General features: G+C 33.0%; 1 protein-coding gene across 1 annotated transcript; it reads left to right on the forward strand.

The window, feature by feature from the left end:
• The first annotated feature begins 356 nt into the window (after positions 1 to 356).
• LOC129265384 (uncharacterized) lies at positions 357 to 12,588 on the forward strand. The gene is made up of 4 exons (XM_054903384.2): positions 357 to 535; positions 3,301 to 3,400; positions 8,384 to 8,459; positions 11,152 to 12,588. The coding sequence occupies exons 1-4, from the start codon at positions 441 to 443 to the stop codon at positions 11,202 to 11,204; spliced, it is 324 nt and encodes a 107-aa protein (XP_054759359.2). The 5' UTR covers positions 357 to 440; the 3' UTR covers positions 11,205 to 12,588.
• Positions 12,589 to 27,191: the final 14,603 nt, after the last annotated feature.

Genomic DNA, 27,191 nt, shown 5'->3' on the forward strand with positions numbered 1-27,191 from the left:
TCGTCTATGCATGGGTGACCTAGGCATTTTTATGTCCGAAAAATCGGCACAATGTACCGTGCTGACCGGTATGATTGCATCTTAGAAAGGGCAGGGCAAGCGCAACTAGTTGGAACTGGGCTGAAGATAGCGGTTTGTTTTTGGTGAAGATTTGTTTATATGCCATTTTGACAAGAGTTAAGACAAACTTTTATACTATATTCATCATTTTTATAATAGAAGGATGCACAAGAAAAATATTTCATATATGTATACATCATATTGGTAATAATATGAGAAGTGAGATTTTATAGATAAAGTCAATGGCGACAATAGTCAAATATGACTAATTGCCACTCAAACCAACATAAGAAGAAGAAGAAGAAGGTTCATTCAAATTGACTGGTCAAAACAGTGGAACTCTGGAAGTGAAGCAAGATTCTGAGACATCAAAAACAAAAATGAATCGTCATTCGCACATACCTCAACCTAGCTTTCAGACGAAACGGAAAGCACGACCTCCGCTGAATGTGACAGAAAAACAACCAACTCTGAGGTACTAATAAAAATTAAAAATAAACTATAAATTGCAGACCACACGCACAGCCGCGAGCTCCACTGCGTCTGCGGTAACTTGTCATATCTGGCTGCCGGGGCTTCCCGGCCGCTTACATGCGCTATGGCTGCCCCTTTTTACCGGCGCTGGCATGGCCTGGAGTTTAGATCATGCAGTCGATGATCAGTCTCGTTCTCGGCGTTCTCATTGAGAATTAAACAAATTATGTCAAAAGTCAAAACATACCCTTTATTAGACAGGAATAACCGTAGTCTCTGGGGATTTATTCAACAATTTCTGACATTTTACAACCTCTAGGCTCTAAGTCTAATGATTCACTAAAGACATGAAAGACACTATGTCTATGTTTTATTTTACTTTCCACTTCTGTCTGAATGATGCGTCGTTTATATTTCTTTTTGGAGAACGGGAGTTCATAACGGAAGGTTTATGAAATTGGTTCTAGCCGTAAGTACCTATAAACAGTTTTGAAATGTCCAAAACGATGATTTATTGATATGTGACATTGGGGAGTTTTATTTATTTGCTTTTCCGACTTTCTAGGGAAATGTGTCTTCAACAGATACATCTACATTTCTTTTTTCTGAAAACAAGAGTTCTTTCCTGTAATATGTAAATCGCTAGCACCTCAAAACACTTTAAAACATGTCTCGACAAAAAAAATCCCCAAATTTTGAGATAAACAACTTAAAATTCTGATTTTCTTGCCGATTTTTTTTTAGCCAATATGGATTTTAGGTATTGGCGTGCGTCACCGATCATCCAGTCCGGTCACATCTTTGACTTACAGCATTTATTTTTGAGAAGTTGGTAAATATCGCTTAATTATTAATAAGTCACATTCATAACAAATTTTTGCCGAAACTCGGTCTACCATGCATGTGTAGACCTGTCCACGTAGAGTTACTCATTTTTTTTTTTTTTGTGAGTTACTCACCGGGACTATTCCCAGTAAGTTATAACTGTAGATATAGTGTAGACCCTAACTTAAAATCTTTTTTAAGAATACGAGATGAGTTGAATAAAACCAAAATCGCATACCTCGGCCTTGTCAGCCGTATAGCACTATTGCGGAGGGGCCGGTTAACAACAGTCACACACTCATATATAATCTATCGGAGAATGGTCTTACCTTATCACTCCTATATTGCCAGGCACAGCTCACTAGTAAAGCGAAGTCCGTACTGTCCGGGGGTTGTGTGGAGAAATGGCTGCTTCTGATTGCGTGTTGTGTAGTATGTGTGCTGCATTTGTGTACTCCCGCCGGTGGGTCATGTGACTCCGTACCAGTACGGAGTGATGTCGTCTGCTAGAGGTGTCGTCTGCTTCACTACTTGTAATTCAACCCCCCTAACACTATAGCACGTCTCTTTCGCATGTTCCAGGTTTCCGATGGTGGTGCTAATAAAATTCACAACCTTGTCCTGTGTTTAGCTCATCAGTTTTTTTATAACTGTCTAAATTCATTCTTTGTGCAATCATTTTGATTATTCCATGAAATATGGGCGCCAATTAATGCAAAACCTTTGAAAACATACTTATAGATTATTATTGCTGATGATAGCACTACTTTGGAAATCATTTTTACGTGACAACAAATTTTTAAAAACTAGAAAAATTCTACGTGCCTCGAATGAAAACAGTAGTTCAAGCCTTTGTTTGTATATCAACAAATGGTACACCAAAGTCTATACATTAAAAGATTGGACATTTCACCGACTTTGCGTGTAAAATAGTTTAAGTGCCTACATGTAGTCTTTCCCTTGTAGTGTCTTTGATACAAATATAAATTGCATGCCCTCTATTTGTGAAAATGAATGCAACAGCAAGAAAAGTGAACATCAAGGAGCTTTGGAAAATCATACGATTTAACTGCATTTTAAGAACTAAATGTGGAAAGAAGGTCATCTTTTGTGTCAACCAAATTCATATGCTATTTTTATGTTTTTATTTTTTCACTTTTATATAGACCTAAATCAAGTTTGACCACCATCGATGTGGGTGCGTTGTGTCTGTGATTTTCATGTACAACTGGTTGTACATTGGTTGTTCCCCTGAACTACTTTGGCTCCACTCACCTATAGGTTTCATGATTTGTTATAACAAATGTACAATTTCTAATCAGTCCATCAGATTTAGGGATTCCAGTAGCCTTTAATTGCGAATTTGTTATGATTAAGTTTTTTTTTTAAACGGGGGCCCCTGCTGATGCATCTTTCTACTCCAATTACACAGCGAGCCAACTGGCACTGCCATAGGGTCTACTTGTACATGCAAAGATATTTCATAAGGCATTTCTTTCTAATTGATTTATCTTATTTCTTCAGTTCTACAACGATACTCGGCAGGATCCATAAGTCAGGATGCAGTGCTAAGGAAATATCTTGGGTGCTCATCTGCAGTGCATACTTGTTGGTGCTTTTAAAACATTGTGCTGTTTGTGCAAGTAAAAATCTAGTTCCTTCGTTTATATGTTGGTTGGAAGCACCCCCTGAAGGCCTCCAATGAAGGGGCATCAAGGATGGTTTTGGGAAGTGCATTCCACGCAGTCACTGTCCTGGTAGAAATAGATCAAACATCTATTTCTGTTTTAAAATATATTTGTACCCCCTGTCAAAACAGAATGTTGAGATTTCTCTTGAAACCCTGCTCTTTTGTACTTTATTTTAGTTGGGACTCAAACTCACCTTGATTGAACTGCATTAAAGATCTATGTGTACATGTATTTATTTTTCCATTTACAGTTATTCCAAGCTGAAAGTAGAGGTGGCTTCACTCCAAGAAGAGAATAGAGACTTAAAACAGAAAGTGGCCAAACAACAAGCTGCATCTTTTTCAACTAAGGTACAGAGAAAAACAAATTCTATTTTACAAGGAGTTACAAAGTTAAAGATTTGCTAATTATAATCTATTGAAGTCCATTTTATTTCTCATCAATAGATGATAATACACAGAAACAGACAAGTACATACCAAGTGCTAATGTACATAAAATGAAATTATAGAAAATGAGGTAGGTACATCATGTAATGATCGAAACCATGAAGGAGGCCAACCAATAAACTAAAAATATACATTTCATGTGTATATACCATAAATAACAATTACATTTTAAAAATGAAAGAAAAGGCATTGACACTAATCTGGAAAGAGAGAGAGAGAAACAAATCTGGTGCAGAATCATAATTTTTTTTTATATGTCCTGGTCTTCAATAAAACTTTAGTTTTACAGAGGGAAATATTGCAACGTGGGATGTCGATATTTTGAGAATTTCTAGCTGTTTAAACACTTAATTATACATGTGCTAATTATTTTATAGAAAATAGTTCATTAGGAAATGAGAAAAGAGACTTTGTTTGCAAGAAAACATTAAAAAGTGCAATATTCATTCAGTTTAAATGGGCACTTCCGAGGTAACGGAGTGACATTCAGAAACATTGTTTTTAGCATTCAAACAAAGATATCACCCATATTTAAAAAGTTATTTGCAAAGAAATGGTACCTGATAGTAGTTGCTGAAACCCACCTTTCAAAACAATAACATTTGTTATTTTGATCCACTGAATTGATGAGGTATGAATATTCATAAACATGGTTTATACGGAGTGACGTAAAATTGACATGCTTATTTGAGGAGAAAACATATTGCTCAAACTCTGTGAACTTTAAATGGCTATCACATTGTTGAGTTATTGATTGGATTCTATGTTCTAGCTTTAATATGCTGCATTACATTAAAAACTTGATGTATTTTTTTATTCATTAAAACTTAAAACATAAACCCATACCCGGTTACGGAGTGACATCTGAAACATTCACACACAGGCAATGTAAAATGAACTTAAATTTTTCTAATTTTCTTTTGATATGATGTCAAATGATGACCTTAAGATTATCCAAAAGAAAATTTTACAAAACAAGCAATAATTTTCTGTTAAATTGAAATTAAGTAAAAAACAATATATGTAGAGCCATTTTTGTATGGTTTGGATTCTCCTATAAGGAGAAGCCTAAGAGAAAAAATATTTGTGGCTAATTATGATCCCTTTTGTATTTATGAAATCCCATATGAGTTTTGATAGAAAAAATTGATCCAGATTTGAAATAGAGCCAATATAAATTTTTGGAAAATGTCCACTTTTGCTTGGAATTGCCCAAATCCATGATATTCAAAACTTTCACTGAGGAGAATTATGTTCCAGAATGAGAAAGATACAGGAGGATGAGTATATATTATTGCTGGGCAATATGTCGATATATTATCAAAATTATGCGACATTGAAAAAATATTAAACATTCCTCTTCGATAATGGTTTTATGATTATGTTGATATATATTGCAGTAAGAGTATGTGACCAAAATATTGTTGATAATGAAAAGTTAATCACACTTTACTGACCAAAATGTTGGTACCCAAATGCCCGCATTTCATGGACAAGCATCAACGAAAGCCTTTACTTTCAAGCACACTTTCACTGCTCTCAAGGAGTTGCAGCTCATAATGAACATACACATACATAATGAGTTTTCAGATTCAGTGATATATTATGTTTTCAGCTATATTTTGCTAGCGATAATCAACTGTTTTGAAATTGAATATTGATTTCTAATATATTTGGAAAGCATTACCCCCACGTCCTTGATATATTAAATATAATATCATACAGAGAAAATCTTCGGAAGCAACATCTTAAATTTATTCATAACTCCAATTATACATGTAACTAAAGATGCTACTAGTTGGGATTAGTTCACATGATTACACCATGTTAACCTTGTATCAACATTAACTCATAGAAAGGTTTGTATGTAGTTGTTTAACAGGCATGTTGTAATTTATATAAACATCAACTTGGATTAATTGTGCAGCTAAAATCATCATTTGGAGTGAACATTCTTCCAATCAATGTCCAGTTAGCATGAGACATTCTTGTGCTTCCAGACCTTGTGATACAATGATTCATTTGATCAGGTCAAATCTTCATAGATGAAGATTACTGCTTTCATATTAGATTCTTCCAAACTGTAAAGGAACCCTAATGTCGAAAGTATTAGTGATTGGACAAGGGAGATTCTTTGATCTGTGTCACTCGGACTCCTCTGTTGTTTGGGTCTCTTTTTCTACGAGGGGAACAAACTCTTCAGGAGCCATCCATTTCATCCATCTTTAACTTACCCCTAGCTTATGAGCAGGATTGATGACCAGTGCATCTGTGCTTCCATTGGGCAACTCCTGTATTCCACCCCATGAACTTGAATACTTTTTCTCCTTGTAAACTATTCCAGAATATTTAGCTTCTGATATGTCATTGAAAAATGATCATCAGCAGATGTAACTACATTCTTCTTAAAGAATAATCTAGAGAGTCAAAAGGGGCCTAAGCTTTCGATCCTAGCAGAATCTTCGTCTAGTTAGCTTTTTATTCAAGATTCATTTATTTTGCTGTAATCATACTGTACACAGTATATAGTATAGTAAGTACATGTACATCAGAGATAATCTGGAAATCGATATAAAATATGGTAAGGACCGAAGGAAAAGCTAAGTGCATGTTGGGTATGGTCCTTAAAAAATATTCATTATAATAAACTGCAATTACTTATGTACATGCACACATACGCACACAATGACAATTCAAGCACTCACTCACTCTCACATACATAATCAGAAAGGCACAACGATCTGCATACAATCACACAGTGAAAAGTGTACTGAACTTAACATGATTCTCTACATATAGATCATCATTATTATAATCATTAAAGAGATCAAGATCAAAATGACTTTATTTTCCTTTGTTTTAGATTTGCAAGAATTATTATTCAGGTGGAAGTAACTAAATAGATTAATTTTAAAATCATCAACATGTTTAAAATGATTAAATGGAACAATTCAAACATATATATGTAGTAACCCTAATAACGATTATATATATGGACAAGAATTCTACTTACTTTGGTCCTTTGGTCAGTCCTTCTTAGGCGGCCGTAAGCTCGTCAAAGTAGGTGAACTTCCTGTCTTGGTAGCGAATGCATATAGAGTTAAGTTAGCTGTAAACTGCGTTGGTAAGTAAGCTGTAGATCAGCTTGTATAAGTGCTTGTGATTAACTTTCCAATGTGAACGTGGCGATAGCTGGGAATGAAGTGAGTCGTACATTACATGTGAGGGTTGAGCTATAGATGCTTTCTTTGTGTCCGTCTAATGCCTTGTTGAGCCTGGATACTTGCTATTCTTTCACATCTAACTTAGATTTGAGGTCAAAGACATTGCTCTGGATAGTTTTGATATTTATAATGATTTCACCCAACTTATTTTCAACAGCAGTAATTACAATAAGGTCAAGTTGATTGGTGAATAAATTCAGAGTTCTTATCTTAAGGGCTATTTTATAACTTGACAAGTTATTTCTGCTGATTTTTAGAATGGGACAGAGACGTTATCCATAGTCTCTCTTATGCAAAGTAATTGTGAGAGAATAAAAGCTAGATTGGAGAAGTTATAAAGTTTCAGATTTCTGTATCATATAGTGATGTAAAAGAATAGTCCAAGATACCAACAAGGCACAAAAATTGTATGTATAGGACTAGCCACAACGGCTTAGAATCATTCAAGATGATTTAGAAATTACTTCATAAGTCACTTTTCTGTTAGAAATTCACATCTCTCACATGGTCTGGAGAGTCACAGTTTATAAATACAAATGGTTAAAAGTCATACACTTGCTGCTATCACTCATTTGGCCTGATTTTTCCTCCTTTGGCAGTGTCATTCAGAATTAAATCAACTCCTTCATGATAACTTGTCAACTTTAGCCACAAGATCCTTTTTTTTTATTCTTCGTAATGTTCAACTGTTTCCTTCATGGAGTCTAATACCATTGTACTATGTATTTAACTTGATGTTCCTTTTCACTGTTATTTTTTATAAGTGACTTTTTTATCCTCATTTTTCTACAGTTCTACTGTTCTACAACATATTTTGATATCTCATCTGGGGCCTGTTGGATAAAAGAAAAATTCTGGCAACTTGTTTTTGCTGGAGTTTTTCAATGTGTTAAATGTCAATGGCATAATTTTGTTTGTCAGAGTTGTTTATTTGCCAGAGTTTTCATGGCAAAAGTTATATGCAACATCCCCTTGGTCAGCTTTCTTGGATTCTATCATGGTGAATTGAAATCTACATGTTTAAAGGGTGCTTTTCAGATTTTCCAGTATTTTCAAATTTCATAACCAATTTTAAACATTATGTAATGGTAAGGAGTCTGTTTATGTCAAAGTAATTTTTTTTAGCGCCAGATTATATGCAAAACATAACAATTGAACTTTCTCTTACATGTATTCAACAGGTTTTTGTGGTCCTACTTAAGAGAATGAAATTTAGATAGAGATAAATGTGTATTCTTACTCTTGTCCCATGGTAAAGTCACTTTTCTCACTGTCTGAGGAAGAAGTGATTGCCAGACACAATATTTAATGAACCTTCCCACATAGGGTTTCAGCAGACCAACTGATTTGGTGAAATGTGGGTTTGAAGGACAACATTTGTTCTGTGGCAATTAAAAGAATGCAACTAATTAGATTTTTCGTCCAAGGAGGAAAGTTCAATATTTAAGGGATCGAGGCATGACAGATTGAAATTTTGTGGGATTATCCTAAACTTAAAAAAAAATCAATTTTGATATTAAAAACCAGACATTAAAAAAAAATTAATGTCATCTTTTTGACACTTGAAAATGGTGAGGAGTTGATATGTTGCATGATGGAGGAGAGCAGTTGAAAGAGCTTTCTGTGTTTGCTTTATGATATCATCAACCTTCCTGTTACAGACAGCCATTTCAGAACTGCAGCAGGGAAACAGAGAATTGAAACAGAGATTGGAGGATGAAGAAAGGCAGCATAGAGGTGAGTTCAAAAGAAATGTTTACTCCAGCTATTAGTATAAAATCTTACCATATACCATTAAAAACGATCAGCTGGTACTGTGCCTAAATGATATTAAGCTGACTATCCTTAATCTTTTTTTATCAGTTAACATCTGTTTCATTTAATTTTTCAGGTTCATGTTCTTGACACAGATACTTTACATTAATTGTATAAATATAGCACAGAACTGATGTACAGCAAAGCTTGAAAAAACCCAAGTAAATGCTTATACGCACTAGTTAAATGTTCGCTCTATGCATATATGCTTTGTCAAGTACATGTAAATGGTCCCTAGCAGTTAGCAATTGCTTGAGCTTACGAGCAAAAGCATTTGCTCTCTCACTTTTATGCATATGGAATCAAGCAAAAGCCTAGCAAAAGCAAGTACTTTTTATGCCTCTGACCCAATGTCTTTTCATACAGGAAAATAAATACTGCCATCTCTCAACCACTTAGAGGCAACTTGCAGTTTAGTAGTATTCATTTGAATGAATGATTATTCTCAGTTGTACGGTTAGAGTTAATATAGGAAACTGTATACTGCCCCCTGTCTCTGTCTTTAGAATACTTTTTGAATGATGTTTTATTAGAGTTAACATCATTTCTGATGATAAGAAAAAGCTCAGAAACATGTATTTCCATGGTATTCATAAATGGCATTGAGGCAAATTGCCTCACTCATTTCTTTGTTACAAGGTGACACATGAATACATCTGTACCTTTTGGACTTTGTACATTATTATTTTATTTCGGCATTGAAAAGTATAGAAATTGGTACAGTGAAGTACAACACATAATAAACATAACAGAGTATAGATTGAGCACCCACTGGACTGCCAGGGTCAAATAAAGTTAACTGAATTACTGTAGTCAATGAAGACCATTTGACATGAGATATTGTATTAACATGAATCATTGAGAGCTCATTTGTTGCTTAATCTACTCGAGTAAACAGAAATAGATTGTTTGTGACATCATCTACTCTTTCATTTGCATTTATATATCACCCATGTTGTGCTTTGCTTCACCGGGCATGGTGGCTCAGTGGTTGAGCGTCTGCCTCATGAACGGAACGGGAGATCGTGGGTTCGATCCCCGGCCAAGTCATTCCAAAGATGTATAAAAGCCTTCTTGCTTGGCGCTCAGCATTTAGATTGGAGAAGGGTAGTAATAACATATTATGTTATGCAGGGCCCGCTCGTAGAGCAGTCTTATGATTGAAGTGGTCACCCTGGGTAAATGAAAAAAAGAAACGTAAAAAAAAAGAGATTGAGCAAAACCTTAACTTGTGTAATTTTTCTTTTTGGATTGGCTTTTAAAGTTACAGCTTATTCTATGTTACAGCCACAATTTGATTTTAAATTTTTATGTAAAAATTGAATAGCATCATGCCATCATGATTGTGTGATTTAGGAACTTACAGGGGTATTCCAGGCCTAAAATGATAAAATTTGATCAGATTTTATAAAGAAAAATCAAACACACAAAAACACTGATAATTTGATAAAAAAGCAGACAAGGAATAACAAAGTTTATGTCATGTTAAAGTTTTGCATTATTTCAGTGGCTTGGTAAAACAGTTCTATGCACGTCTTCATGAATATTCAACGAGCAAACTGATAATGTCAAAACCCACTTCTTCTTTTGTATTTAATGACATAAAATATTGTTTTCCTTCAAGAACTACAAAATTTGATTGACAACTGATTTAATAATGCATATAAGATATTAATTGCGGCAACTTATAAAGGGAGACATGATATACACACATGTATAAGAATACCGTATTTAAAAAAATATGATTTTCATGTCATAATATGAAAAAGGCAAGTGGGGATGTGACATCATATACCCACCCAATAAAAATTCATGACGTGCATTTCTGTTTTCATAAAATATTGCTAAATTTTGAAATTCAATAACTTTGTTATTTGTTATCCAGTTTCGATTAAATTTTCAGCATTTCTTAATATATGTAGGTGGATTTTACTATATTTGAATATATAATTATTTATAGCCTGGATTCTGGAGTGCCCTTTAAGTACTGCAAACTGTTATTAAGTAATGGCATCATGCCTATTTTTAGGTGCATGCCACTTTTTTTATCTATGCTGATGACATTGACATTATATACAGGAAAGGGAGCCATCTTGGGTCTGAAAAATTCCAGTTAACATTTGCTCTGAAAGTTTATCAGACTTATATTGTACAGACAGGGGTATACATTAGCATGTAATTGCATTTTTTTGAACTACAAATCATACAGTGATTGATTATCATTCATTTTTAAACAAAATCCCTGAAATTGTTTGCAGGTTTTATACAATGCACTTTTTATGACAGGCATTATGTGCATTAACTCTTGAAATTCTTTCACAATGTAAATGCTGATTGCATAGATCTTTATTTCAATCAATGGATAATTTTGTATATTGGAAAATAATGCTTTTCCTCAAAATGGTGGTATTCAGTGCTAAAATCTAATAAGCCTTCACTGACGAAATTAATGATGCCTATACCATGGCATTGTTGTTTCAGCCAGTTTCCACTCTGCTTAAGATATTTTAGATATTATTTTCCCAATACAAATAGCGGTTGCTTAATAAGTACCTTGATAATTTGTTATTTATACCCTTCTTTTTATTCTTCTGATTCACTCTCTTGTGCTCAGATACTGTGAGCCAATGTCAACAGGAAAATTTAGGTCTGGAAACTAAACTGTAAGTACATGGATTAAATCTTCCTTTAAAGTCTGCATTCTTTTTAGATAAATATTTTTTTCTCAAAATTTCAGAGTTGCCTGGTATTGAAAGTTTTTGGACACATTCAATAGTTAAATCTATAACATTGCAAAAAGAGTGAACTTATTCTAATATAATGTTTTCATGAAGAATCAATCAGAGTTGATTGTTAAAATAACAATTCAAACACTATAAAGAATCATCACCCAAATTAGGCTTCGTATCCCTCTACAGTGTACATGCAACTCTTCTTTTTGATAACAATGATTGGTTCATGAAAATGTCTATGTTAACCAACTTTAAATGACATTTATTAACCATAAATGTTTGTATAAGAGGGTTGTGGATATAGTTGTGCTAAAAAGTTAGTGAACCCCAGTACCCCACCGCAAAACTCACTCTTAAAATGTTAAAAAAGCCCAGAGAAACAAACTTCATTGAATGTAATATTTTATTGCCTGACTTGACAATTATCTAAAACATGGCAGAACTTGAAAAATTAAGTATGTTCATTTTCTGATGGGGTTCACAGTCACTAACTTTTGAGCACCACTGTACATCAAATTTCCCTTTGGCACAATTTAACTTTGTTGCAAACATATTTAGGAATTATGTTAGATTCATAACAATGTATGAATGGGAATCAATGTAGAATGTGAGAAATATTTGAATTTTCAAATATCGGAAAGGCCTACATTTGTTGTTGACCTTATTTCTTTATTGTAGTTTTTCATTTTTCAAATTATTAAATGTCAAAGGTTATAACTTGAAATGATCGAACCATCAAATATTTAGAAGCGCATATTGTAGGTAAAGGTAGGCAATAAAAATAAAAAAGACTAATGAAAATAGATTGTTTGCTTCTGCTTTACAGCAATATTCATTCACTCATTCATTTTCTTCTCTTTTTCACAAAGATGATCCTTCAGGTCACTCTGACTGTACATGTAGGTTTTCTGGGAGAAGTCCTATCGTTTTTTTTGTAGTCAATATACTTTTAATATCATTTCATTTCAGACTCTCAAAATTCAACCAATTGACCTACCATCTCTGTTTCTAATTTGATAAATGACTAATTGCTGATTTGACCCAATCTGCATTCTTTCTTAAAGTATTAATTTGATAACCTTGTTTTTTGTTTCTCTATACATATAACAATGAATGTTAATTTATATAGAAGTATTGTAATTACAGGTTTGAATTAATTGCTATTTTGTATTATTCTATGTAGGCACCAGCCAATGTGGAGAACCTCTTGACAGAATTTCCAATTCTTTTAGGTGATCCCCAGGCATTGGCTGGTGCTCAATTTTATATTTCTTTTGTAATGTTTCTATTGAGCTGTCATGCTTTCTTGCCTGGAAATGAAATGAAAATAAAATGAAATGAAAATAGAAATATCATGGCTGCAAAATTTAACATAAATGCCTGTAAATAATGCAAGATTAGATTTTTTTGCTGTGTTTTAAGGAAACCGTTTGAGAGGGGTCTGATATATATTTTTTTTACTGCTGGATTACAAGAATTCCAAATGAAGCATGACTGCTCTGTTTTTGGTGTAGATGCTATACCAGGCGATTGCTTACTATGTTTATGCTAATTGTATTACTGTAATCCATGCCCAAACTGGCCAGTAATATTCTCAAATATGAAAATCTATGAATTATTGATACGTATTTGCTGTACAAAGTTATTATTTTTTTGAAGGGAGAGCTAATTTAGTAGATTGTGAAGTACGTAAATAATAGATAAAATTGCACAGATAAACTGCTGTGCCGTCCCTTTCTGTATAATTTGGTGCATGTGATTATGCCCTTGTCCCATGGAATATATTCATCAATTTCATTAGTTTGCAGGTGGTTTCATTCCCAGATATCCGACCAATACAATCAATTCATGCAACGGCTGTTGTCTGGCTGCTTAGCAACATTATTTGTTTTGAATTGGAGGTTTATGTATGAGATTGTTGCCATAGCAACACCAAGCCGCAGAGGCTGTGACGCATTGATAGGACGATGGGGCTCTTCATACAGCAGACAGTGATTTATCACTTCCCCCTCTGTGTTCCTTTGTACTGTCTCAATAATTTGATTATTGTGCTTCCAAGGCCATGATAAAGAGAAAACAGAATATATTATTGAACGAGTATGGTTTAATGTGTGCTCATATGTTGTTTTTAATAGAAGATAATTTAGGAAAACCAGTTGAAAGTTTAAATATTTCACCCCCCCCCCCCCCCCCCCCGTTCTAAAGAAAAAGAGAACAATGATTTTATTCAAACATTTGAACTATACACTTCATTTCACAAATTTATTTCCTGGTATTTTAAGTTTATCAAAATGAGTTACAAAATGGTGAAATTTGCATTTCAATAAAGCCTATTCTGAGTTTTGGTAAATCCTCCTCTAAGTTATGTCTGTATTCTGATCATAGCCTCCCACAGTTATGATGGAAAGGATATTGGGTGAAACTGTATTTTGATCCAGTGCCTGATCTAAATAAAGTATCGGCAGTATGAAAATATTTCTGATATGTTTGTAATCACTATCAAGCATTTCAAGTTGAATATTTCAGGAATTCAGGATATAATCTTTTTCTGTAGTTTTATGATATGGGCAATTTAACAGTTTCTCACAAGTTGGAGGCATATTGACTCTTTTGTTGATCCTTTGCAAAATTACTAATAGAAGATAGTTTAAAAGGCATTGTCATCCCAAGTCATACAAAAATTATATCCATGCTGTTTCTCATTTGAACAAAATAATGTAAAGAAAAACAAACAAACTGATAATAAACTGTATTAAATGAAAATTATTGAAATGTCTTGAGAACTCACTTTACATATTATGCAAAAAATAATAGATCAATGGAAAAAGGAGCTCTAATTATTAAAAACATTCTACACTTTCATCATCGCTCTGATAGGAAGTTACAAACTGACTGCTGGTAATAACATAATCTAACCTTCCTTTAGTTCAATATTTGCCGAGGACAAAGCAATTTTTTTAGACCCGATTATTTAAAACATTGTTATCCCACTTCTACATCAAAAGTGTTCCTAGTTGAACAGATTTCTATGGGCCTAAAAGATTCAAAGATGCAAAATTACTTTCTTCCTTTTCTTTAAGTTATTCACATTCCATTTGTTTAGGTTTTTTTTTTACATTATTTTTCCTGTTTCTGTTCAATATTATGATCAACACTTGACACATATTGTGACTAGACTCTACTTTCTCATGGGCTTGTCAATTTTAAAGCTTCCCATGTTTGTTGTCTGTTGCCATAGTAAACTAATGTTTAATGGACAGGATCCTGTTTGGTAATGAACATTTTCTATTAAAACCTCAATGCTGGATCAGGGATAATATGCAAAGGCCAAGAGAGCGAGTATCAAAATCCAATTTCATTTCTGACTTCATTAACTGTTTTGTGATAGATGTGAAGTCGTTTGTTTTTAATGGTGCATGTAGATTGAAAATTTCATCAGCATTTTGTATTTGTGTAGATTTCAAGTAGAACAAGAGAGAGTGGAAGGATACAAATAAAATGAAGTTAATTAGGTTAATATAAAAGTACTTGCTTGCCTGGCAAAAATGCAGTGTATGTGATTGTAGATCTATATGATCTGTTGATTATCATAATAAGCTATTTATGTTTTCAATTCTGTCTCAATTTCATTTTCTTAAAATCACTTACTCTGAACTATTTATTGTATTTCATTTCCTTTGTTGGGCGAGTCTGACAATAAAGCCGTTTTTTTTTAAATATCTGGCCTGATATAAATCATGAAACTCTATATAAATAAAGTGAACATAAAATAGTTTTTTGTATTATAGTGAATAACAGCTTTGTTATAACCTGTCATTCATTTTTTTATTTGATAAAAAAGGTCATATACTATTCTGCGTTCTTCAGAATAACCCCAAATTCTATATCCTATCTTGAAATGTCAAAGCACATACTTTTTTCTAAGTATTAAAATCTATGGGGCTTACTTTGAATTTAAAAATCTATCAGTACAAAATTTTAACTTTCCTGTGGCCCGGAGAAACATGCCAAGGCGATATTGATCAAGATTTGATCCAGATTTTCATTGATGCAAGTTTTCTCTCATCTTTTAGTGTCTTAGCTGTATTTTTCTAGATAACCTTAAACATTTTGGTTATATTTTTTTTCTTCAAATTCTTTATTCTGGAATTTTATTTTAAAATGTGTGTTTAGTAGTAGTGTTTAGGATTGGGACTTTAGGAGACCATATTTATGTATTATGTACTTTTTCCTTATTTGCTCTGTAGAACATACTGTATCTTTTGATATTTGTGATATACACTTGGGTTGCAAATTGTATGTTTACAACTTCAACTCTCATCTCTCATAAAAGAAATAAACCATTCAAGTTAAATAGCATCTTGAAAAAATCATTAGTAGTAGGGAAAAATGCTTAAATTTTTTGTTGAATACAAAAAACACAACTTTCAGAAATTTCAATAAAACATTTTAATCTTTTAAATGATATTAGCTCTAAAGTTTCATTTACCTATTTTTTTATTCTATAGGTGATTCCTAATCAAAATGATCTGGTTGAATAATGTGAAATTCTCCTTTCCTATTTCAATATTGTTATCTTTAAAAATCTGAATGAAACTTGCATTCCAATCATCTTCATGTGGTCCATAATGCATCAACACAAAATAATTCTGATTTGTTGATGGTCGACATTCTAAACAAAATTCATATGGAATAATGGTCTTGATTGACTATTTCATTGAGCAGTTGATTTGAAACATTTGTGTGAGGAGGTCCAGACCCATTGTTTTGTTAAATCAAGCTCTACCTTGTAGAACGATTCAAGTAAAAATGTGACAGAAAAAAATGGGCTAAAGTTCTATGAAGATTTACCATGAAGATTTATACTTCGTGCACATAACCAGCCACAAATAATAAAAAATATATATATATTTGTGCTTCTCCCAGTGGGAAAAAAGACGGAGCACTTCAAAGCAATAAAAACTCCATCAAACACTTTGTTTTTTTTTTAATTGAAATCTGCAGAGCATGGACCATGAATGTTGCTGTTGAAAATCTGCTGCAGGTTTTCTTTTTATTAATGACATACAAATTCAAAAGTTTTTGCAGCACTGCACATTTCTTTCATAAAATTTCAAAGGAAGACCAACGGCAACTATGACAATAGATGTAAACATTTTCAGGCATTAGCTTTTAGATTCTTTTACAGTTGATCCCCCTGAGTGGAAATAAAGAGCAATCATGCCCTAGTTATTTCTACGGCAAAATACTGTAAAAATAACTGCACAAAATACTGTGCACTTTTGAAAATACATTGTGATGCAAACTTCATCTTGATTTTGTAATTGATTGTATGATTATGTTAGAAACTGTTGTATGACTTAAAGCACTTTAAAGAGGATACAAAAGAAACATAGGTCCCACAAGTAACTATTCCAATACAACATTTTTCATCAGTTTAATGATTTCTAAAAAAAATGAAATAAACTGTATTGAAATGAAAATCATACTTTGAAATATGTTGGCTTATTATACTGTACATTATTTACTACAAGAGAAATTCAGAATAAATGGTATTCTGATACACATGGTTTAGTGAAACCTGGGTTTGCCAGTTGTAAACTTATTGATTGAAAATTATATTCATCCTGCTTAAAAAAGTTGTCAGAAAATTAATTGAATCATTAAATTGGAAGAATATGCAAATACAATTTTTTTTAAATAAATAAATGTAGTTTCCATGAATATGGAAGAACTATCATGAAGCCCGCATTCCTTAGAAGTGTGGTTTAAAATTCTAGTTTCCACTAGGGTTAAACTTAGGTTTAATTATCAGAATATTACCTATTGTCTTGTGTTTGAGAATATTAGTATGCTTAGATATACATGTACATGAAAAGTTTATCATTCAACTGAATGCCCATGAGTATTTAATTCAATCTTTAATTAGTTACTTTCTTACACATCTATAACATGAGTTTAACATATTTTGAATTGGTTATTGATATATTAATTACACTTATTGTGTGTATCGGCAGCTTATTCGTGTATTTTGTATTTCTTAACCTAAATTTCAGGGAGGTTTTTTATATTTTCAGTAGATTTTGATTCTAGCTATCTGCAATTCGAGAGAAAGAAGGTTCCTGATAATTGATATAATTATAAATAACAAGTTTGCAGATTGTATACAAACTTGCTTATAATATTCAATGAGCAGTGTTGAGATGGTTTTACTTGCTAAACTGGTTTTAATTGCTACACAATCTTTGTAACTTTATCTATCATTGAATTGTCTTTATAAATCATGATATCTTATTTTCCTCTGAATAAACCAGGAATAAATTTGTTTTAATTTAAAACAAAACAAATAATGATATTTTGTTAGATTTAACCACACAGAATGACTGATGACTGATTACTGCAAGTTGCACACCCGTAGTTACTCCAAAGTTTATTGCACACTTGTTAAAATAAATTATGTATAAAGATACAACTTCTACATTTACTGTAACCATGGAGATGATATAAGCTTTCCTTGCACATCCAAACACCTGCATATACCCTCACCCACACCACACCACACAAAAGTCTTTCAAGGCACATACCCACATGACTGAACATGCTGATAAATTGAAAGCGCTCAAGAGATTTCATTCGCTCATGCACACACCCACACACACCCTCACTCACAAAGCACACACTCAGAAGATATATTTGCCTTGAATATATGGGTACATACATGGAGACCAATTGCAGGTGTATCTCATTAATCACAGTCTCGCACTAAGACACACACACATATTTGCATCCAGGCACACATTTGCATCCATCACTCCTACCCACATAAAACTTCACATTTTTCTATCCTCTCCCACACCAAATAGCATCCCCTTTATGGCTCCTTCTAGGAACCCTAACCTTTTTGAGACTGAGACCAATTGGTGACACTAATTGTAAAAGTTAAAACACCTTCACTTTCCCTACATAGTACATCCAGTAGGCCTATATCCCTCACACAAACTTTACATTCATCCTAACCACATACTGTAAAACCCCCTGTAACCCCTCTCCTCTCTTGCCGTTGTCTTCTCATGAGGTACGTGGTAAACAATTCTAGGTACATAAGAGCTGTCTCACACTACACACATACACCCACACCCCACATGCACACACCAGCACATCCAACATCCTCTCCCCAAATCTGATATTTACTTACAGGACCCACATTAACATTTGAATGCCCAAATACTCCACCTCCATTCACACAACCCACTGTAAGTCCCCATCGAGGTACCTACATGTAACTATGGATACATATTCTCAATGAATACGGAAAATCACAAACTAAAAGCACTGCCATCCATCTGCCACTATCCCCCCCCCCCACTCTACACTTCCATAATCATCCACTCACCCATGCAAACATCTAAATGCACACACAGTGTCATGCACCCACAGTACCTTAAAACACAAAATCTCCTGTAAGACCTCTTTGAGGCACCTTTCTATAATAACGTATATTGTAAAATATATAATGTATCGTAATAATGGATGTGTCATGTGAACACCCACCAGCCCTTCCCACATTTTAATGATTGCCCTTAAACAATTCATACTATGCAGTCACCAACACTCCACAAATATCCCTGCATGTTAGGCCCATATTGAGAAATGTTCATTTCTCTATGGATACATGCTTGATTTTAAATGCATAAGAAACACACTAAATACACACCCTTGTATCCACCCCTCCCCCACACACTCATAATTATCTTCTCATGTTGACTTATTTGCACTAACTTGGTATGAGCTGGAACCTTCTACTGCAACATCCCTTGAAAGTCTCATTTGATCAGCAAGGTGGCCTACTTCTAATTATAGAGGTACATAAATGAGTTATAACCATGGAAACAAGCTTACAATTGCAGGTGCATGCAACAATTTATATCCTATAAATTGCACCTACCACCCCACCCACCCCCAACACACATTCACTGATCTGCTCTCCCTCGTGTCAATATATTCTTCTTGGTGGTGGAGGTAAACACATTTACTCAACAAACACCTCATATGATCAGCACTGCTTTTCGAATGCAGGGCACGTACTTTTAGAATATGCTTTCATATATGGAGAGTTTTTTTGACAAGTGCTATTTTTTAACTACAAAGACAAGTACATATTTTCCGTATGAAAATTGCGAAAATCATCGTCCATGGATGAATCAATGTTTTCAAGGTGGAAAATTGTCGAAGTTTGAATATACGTGTATTTGTAAATTGTTTAATTTTCTTATGGATCTCATTTTTATTTATTATTATATCTCTCTTTAAAAACCTTCGACACAGGCATATAAAGCGTTCGTTCGTATTTTGGGTCAGAAGAAGGCTGACATTCAATTTAAATTCAATTCAGTTCTTTTAAACTATTTTACTTTCCACTTTAATTAACTTAGCATAATATAATCACATTTTGAGAACATAGGCTCAATACAACAATTATTTAAAAAAAATCATAAATTGAAAGGGAGGGCCAACTGAAAAGCAGAGGTTGTATGATGTAGGCCCTCATGTAAAGGTAATAACATGAATTGTTTTGTACAAAAAAAGAAAATATTAAGTTATGGAATATGTAATACAAATCATTAAAATGAAATAATGATAAACAAATATATACAAAATCACACAGTGCACAAATTAATCAAAGTTTCCCAAATATTACAATAATTTATATTTGATTGAAGAATGAAATGATCTAAACATCTGAACATTTGGAATTCTTGTATGAAACTGATTATCTTTTGTGTTTTTTCATAATGCCCAAACATCATTTGTATTTAAAAAACTTGAATTGATGATATATTTAGTATTTTAGTTCTTCAAAATTCATCTATAAAATGAAGACTGTACTTTTCTCAATTCCATTTACATGATTTTTGGGGATATGTGAGAATTTGCTTGATTTGTGTTGATTTGCTATTACATATTAAAAACAAAACCAAAATACATTAAAAACTTGTTAGAAGTCTGATATCTCTTATTTGTATGTTTTCTTGTAATATTTTAGCATTGGTAGACTCTCTATAGACTTATTCAAGTACCTGACCTATTCAAAGAGAATGTGTATATTTTATCATCTTTTTCAAGGCATCACCAGGAAAAGAGTTGATCCACTTTCCTTCCTGAAAAAGAAAATCAAAACTTGTTTCTCTGTTGAATTTTCAATATTTGTGCTCAAAACCTCTTTATTTTCTGAACCCTCTATGCACCTTGAACACTCTGGAGAATGGATTTGGCACATTACAGCTAACATTATTATTTAAAGGACAATCCCACACCAACAAAAAGTTGATTTGAAGAAAAAGAGAAAAAGCCAACAAGCATAACACTGAAATTTCATCAAAATCAGATGTAATGTAAGAAAGTTATGACATTTTAAAGTATCACTTAATTTCACAAAACAATTATATGCAGATCCTGGTAAGTATGCAAATGAGAGAAATGATGTCGTCATTCACTTTTTTATTTTTTACTTTGTTATATGAAATATTAAATATTATAATTTTCTCCTCATTGTCCTGTGAAACACATTTTTATTTCTCCTTAATATGTGGAACTAATATTGTTCATTACTTTATGGTACAGTCAAGTTGGTCCATATTGTCAGATCTGTAAAATTTAAATATTGTATAATTCAAACAAAAAACAAAAGAAATAGTGAGTGAGGGACATCATTGGTTCATTTGTGACTTAATTGTAATATTAACTATTTTGTGAAAAATAAGCGAAACTTTAAAATGTCATAACTTTCTCATTTTCCATTCGATTTTGATGAAATTTTGAGCATTTTGCCTGTCTGATTTTTCTCTATAGTTCAAAATCAGCATTTTTCTGAGGTGAACTTGTCCTTTAATATTAGTATCCAATTTTGATGCAGGGTATTATTGATTTAACCTCTTAAGAGTAAACTTTCAAATTGTTTGTAGGCAACAGCTGTTCCAGACATATTAATTTGGGTATCTGTAATGAAAAAATATGCAGTGTATATACACATAACTGCATAAGTCAAATCTCTTTAAACTGCAGAAAATATGTTCTGTTTTGGAGAGATTCAACTTACATAAATTGAATGCCACCTGTCTTGCATAATCTCGTCTAAAAAATTGCTTCAACCTAATAGGCAATTATGTAACTCATAGAAGGTCGACCTACACAGATTTGACTGCATATCCTCATTCCCATTCAGTTATTCTCCTTATTGGGGTTTTAATTACTAACGATTTCTTCTTAATATGGCAATATGGCAATTACTTTTTATCCTATTCCTGGTACTACCCTTTGGCTACCTTTCAAAGCCCGGCATGAAATACCATTTCTCTTTGTCTGTCCTTCCACCTGTATTTGATATCATAGTCGTTGTTGATTCCCCTTTTCTCTCTCTTTCTGACCAATCCTTTACTTTCTATGTTTCTGTGCTATTTCATCATTTCTTGAAATATTTCTCAGGCATCAAACAATCTTTTAGCTATTCTGTCTACTAACTTTTCCTGTATTGTGTCTTAATTAAAAGATCTTCTTTTTACATGTCCTTTAATACTCTCTTCATGCAAAGTTAGTGTGAGAGAGTAAGGTAATTATTTAGTAATATATCCTTTGCACCCCATCACCATGTCAATGAAAGCTATAGAAAAACGGCTTTATAAATTACCAACATGAATTCACTATATATATTTTTTTATTTCTTACAGGAGGAATGTTGAAGAGGTTTTAGAGAAATCAGGCATTAATCCAGGTATGAAGTACCACTGTACCAGTGAGCTTAAGAAAATAAAAATGTGGGAGAAGACTTGTGTTTTTCTCTTTGACAAACTGCACAATTTTTTAATGTATGCCTGAGAAGAGTTGAGATATTCACATATGACTCTTACTTGCACATTGGGAGATTTTAAGTATGGTGTTGGCATTGGTGTTGGTGTTGGAAATTGGAATTTGCATTGCTTCCCCTAGCTCCAAAATCTATTCTGACTGAGTTTGTAAAACTGATCCAGATCACATTATTAACATCTAAAAAACTGGTGAGTAACTTTTCTCCATTTTATGTTTGGTGTTATACTTGTGTAAAGATTGACCTAACACCAACACCAATAGGTCAACACTGAACTTGAAATCGCCCATTCTTGTGACTCATAATGATAATAAATTTGAGATATCTTTCATGAATTTTTAACCGATAGATCACATTTCATTATAGCAAATCATGTATTCTTTCTGATGCAAGAAGCAAACTGTGAATAAATTATTAAAACCTGAGATTGATTTTAAATCCATGGCTAATTTGCAATCTATTACAGATGTCTTGCACTTCTCCATTAGTCAAAAATATTTCCTTCAATTAAAATCAAAGCCCCTGATAGTGATATAAAATGGACATCTGCCTTCACCATTCAAAAGAAGAAAACAGAGTGTTAAGGTGTTCAAGAGAAAAATCATTGTGGAAGGTGGTTAGATGATGCCCACAAGGTTATTGGTGCCTCCAAGCCTTTTATTTGACTTTCTGATCTCATCATAAAAAGGAAGTTACCTGACTGCTGTTCTATTGTCTGTGTGTGTATCCTAGTGACCCTGGCTGCCTTGGAGAAAGATCAAGGGCGGAGGAGACAGGTGTTTAGTGAGGCAGCAGTGAGTCTTAAATGGGATTTAAAAAAAAACACCCATTAATATGGTGAAATCAATATAGACCCCCACGATCTAGTTATGCTTAGTGTGCACAAAATTTTGTATAGGGTAAATAAACAAGACCTAAATATTGAATTGCATTGGCCATGTTGCCTTTTTAACATTCCTTCTCTGATTTAATAGTAGCTCCCAATAATTGCTGACTGGAGCTGTCGGAAGTTCCTACTTGGTATTCTGAAGTGAAAAGGAGATAATAAACTACATTTTAAACTATAATTTCCAAAACAATTTGTGGCACACCAATCTCATTACAGATGATTTTTATGAGTTGATTCATGGTATAACCACATTTAAGACATGGTTGTAAACCTTTTTAAAACCAAATTTCTGTGGACTCATGGAAAATTATATGGTATTGAATGATTGCCCAGTTCCATTTTTAAGCTAAGCAAAACAAAAAAATTTCTATTTTATTTATATATACTGTATATATATATATATAATATATATGCATACATCCTACGTAAGGGCGAAGTCTATGAATGGGTTTATTCCGTTATAATACTGATTTAGACGTTAAGTCGAAGGTAGAGGGCGTTAAGGCGCATTGCGAACATTGGTAGAAGACAAAAAAATTCGCCTTAAATGCAGATGTAGAAAGATGTATATATATATATATATATATATTCATGGAAATATTTTGTCTGTATTTTTATCCTTTCATTTTGTATTTTTTATGACATTGTTCATGATGATTGTATTTTTAGTAGTATTTATATGTATACTAGTCGTACTAGTAATAATGACAGTTCACAGTAATGTATCTTGTCTCTTTCTTGCTACCAAGGCTCAAGCACAGATTCTTCAAGAAAAACTTGATGAGAACATGGATGTATGGCACAATAATGCTCAAGATATGAAGGTTTGTGATGTTGTTTCTAAATTACCCTATTTTTTTCTCCATGTTTTTCATGTATGTGCTGAAATTCAGTTTCATGTGAATATTGAATGGAGAAGTCCACCTATGTGTCAAGTTGACTTTTAATGACCCCCACCCCCTCCCCCTTGAAAATAAGAAAAGAAAATAAATGAGTAAGTGAAAAAAAAAAACTTGTTATTAAACATTTGGAATTTCTGTTTTAAAGCCTTGATAAATTGAACACAAATAGAATTATTATGACAGATTTCTATCCTTCAATTTGCTTTGCATATGGAGTGTAAAAAAATTCTATTTTCTTCATTTATGGCTAAAAAGTATGCATTTTTAATAAACAGGTGTTGTTTATAAATATCCATAGTAGATTTACATCTAGGAATACTGATACATGATTGATTGATAGATATAATGGAAATAATTTCTGATATATCAGGATAAGCATTTAGAAGAGGAGATTTCTTACATCAATTCACCACTGTTGTAGTATATCTATTTGAAATGATCTCAGCTACTAAGATTGATTATTTTTCAGTTGAAGTACTGTAGGGTTTAGCCTCATTTCACCAATATGGAACTTGATAAATTAACTTAATGAAGCAAATTAAATTTAAGGATGATTTTTTTTTTCAAATTGGGAATGCTATGAGTAATTTGCTTCGGTTCATTTCATTGATCTTGGGTTTTACATTCATATTAATTTTGGTTGCATTTGTGATTCCTTAATGTTAAATGTGACATGATGATATATTAAAGTACTTATCATTATTGATTGATATTAAGTAACATAGTTCTGTGTATGATTATTGCCTATTAAAACAAGATACTTTCTTATCAAGCTGTGTAGGCGATGGTTATTTCAGGCAGTGTGTACCAATAATTAATCTATCCAAGACAGGAAATGCGTGGCAGTTCCATTTTCAATTGTACTCATCATATGCTGAAATGTATTGAGTAGAGATGTAGCAAGAAATGGTTCCTACTGCACGAAGTATACCTCTAGAGCATTCATTAACAGAACGATCTTAGTTTTCAATTTACTAATGGCAGTAAGTGCAAATGCAATTGAAAGTATAAACAAATCCATTTCAACACCCTGATTCAGCTCACTGTGCCCAAGTTATTGCTTACCAGCTTTCTCTTTTCTATTTGTTTGGTGTTACCTGCATGGAGAGGCAAGACATTGGTGCTGTTGTTATTGATGTTAAAGGGGAATGAAACCTAAGGAACAAATAGGCTTGTGTCGAAACAGAAAAATCAAAGAATAAGAACAAAGAAAGTTTGAGAAAAATCAGACCAATAATGAGAAAGTTATGAGCATTTGAATATTGCAATCACTAATGCTATACAGATCCTCCTATTGGCAATGCGGCAAGGATGTGTGATGTCACATGTGAACAACTTTCCCTTTGATGGACTCTAAAATACCCCCAAAATGTCTCTGTTTGCTTTTCTTAAGGGGATACAAACTCTTTATCCATGATGTATTTTTTTAAAATCTGTATTACATGCCCTCCTATAGAAAGAACACATGATCTACTGATACATGTGATAAAAGAGGCAATTTAATTGAAATATATACTAAAGATATGGGGAGAGTTGTACACAAGTGACATCACTCATCTTTGTTACATTGCCAATGTGAGGATCTCCATAGCATTAGTGATCGCAATATTCAAATGCTCATAACTTTCTCATTATTTGTCCGATTTTTCTCAAACTTTCGTTGATCTGTTTCTTTGATTTTTCTGTTTTCACACAAGCTATCTTGTTCCATAGCTTTCATTCTCCTTTAAGTCCCTTACAAATATTCCACCCCCCAACAAAAAAGCATAAATATTAGTAATCACTATTGTCTTAGGAATCAGTAAAAAATTATTATAACTTTTCAAACTGATTCATTTTAATGTTTTTTAATGACAGTTACCTCCAAATCTTGCTTCAAAAGCATCAGATATCATTAAAGTATATAGGCTGTTGGTCTCAAGCATGATAGATTATGATAATAATGATAATAAATTTGATGATTAATAATAATGATAATGGTATTTCAGTGTGCATGATTTATAATAAGGAACACACACCATCCGAAACATTGTGTTTCCCAGCAACAATTTTCTTGTACATACACAAGCTAAACAGTCATAAACAAATTCTACAAATTAACCTTAATTTACAGTATCCAAATCATCATGTAAAACTTTGCATCATTCATCAGAATTTCTAGCTACATCACAGTGGGGCCCAGTGCCCCCCCCCCCCTACTTGCTGCTCAATTCACCAACAACTTAAAAAGAACAAACCCAGTCAGCTCACTACTAGTATGAGCTCAAGCCCTAAACAAGTAGCAAATCAGATGAATAAGTGATGAAAAATTATAGGTTTACAAAAGAAAAAAAATATATATATAAATATATTATTTTTTTAATAAACGAGGACGCCTGCCCCAAACAACCAGCCAATCAGATGAATGAATGATGGAAAAACAAGATTTAAAGGCGTACAATATGAAAAAAAAATTATTTCATTTTTTTTGGTTGCAATCTCAACATTTTTTTATAGGTTATTTATAGGTATGTAAACAAGTTGAATGTATTGTAGTACAAAAAGAGACTGTGGAGTTTATTTAACCACTTAGATACAGCTTGTGAGAAGTACCTATCCCCTGATGACTGTTGGGTACAGGGGATTTGCAGTAAATTGATGCTTCCGAATCTTAAACTGCAAAATGGATTGTAGCCTGGATGAAGCATGAATAAACTTGCCCATTAGCAGTTCATCACATTCAGTCTAAGTGCTACAGCTTTATTGACATATATCCTGCTATAAATGCATTATGCTTCTTTCAGCGTGACCTTCCTGCATTTGTCTACAACATGAGATTTTTAAATTAGCTAAAAGGTGTGAAAGATGAAGGGTTTGACATTGCCCTCTAGTTTTTGTGGCAATGTATGTTCATGTTCATGGATGACGTCAGCTGTCATGTTTAGGTTCAGGCAATTTTGGGGTTGGATTTTGTCCTTTTTTTCTCTGATAATGCATATTATGTCTTAATGCTCTAGTTTCTTTTGTCAAAGTTAGGGTGTGAACAATGATGCAGGTACTAAAACTGCTTCAAAACAAATTTCATGATAAATTTCAAACACAATCACAGTATTTTGAGAGTTAAACTGTTCACTTGCAATCAAGCTAGATGTGCATTTTAAAACAGAAAATTAACTGTTTTCAGTGATTTCTTCAACCATGTACTATACACAGGCACTAAACTATCTCACCAGCCTTTCAAATAAATACTTATGGATTTGTAGTTTGTCTGTGTTTCACTGTATTTTACAT

The sequence above is a fragment of the Lytechinus pictus genome, chromosome 7 (assembly GCF_037042905.1).
Source record: "Lytechinus pictus isolate F3 Inbred chromosome 7, Lp3.0, whole genome shotgun sequence".
NCBI lineage: Eukaryota > Metazoa > Echinodermata > Echinoidea > Temnopleuroida > Toxopneustidae > Lytechinus > Lytechinus pictus.

Bases quoted from the DNA above. Each gene is read 5' to 3' on its own strand.
- LOC129265384 (XM_054903384.2), top strand. From the start codon at position 441: ATGAATCGTCATTCGCACATACCTCAACCTAGCTTTCAGACGAAACGG. The intron at 3,401-8,383 runs GTACAGAGAAAA...TTCCTGTTACAG, and splicing joins CTGCATCTTTTTCAACTAAG to ACAGCCATTTCAGAACTGCA. The intron at 8,460-11,151 runs GTGAGTTCAAAA...TCTTGTGCTCAG, and splicing joins TGAAGAAAGGCAGCATAGAG to ATACTGTGAGCCAATGTCAA.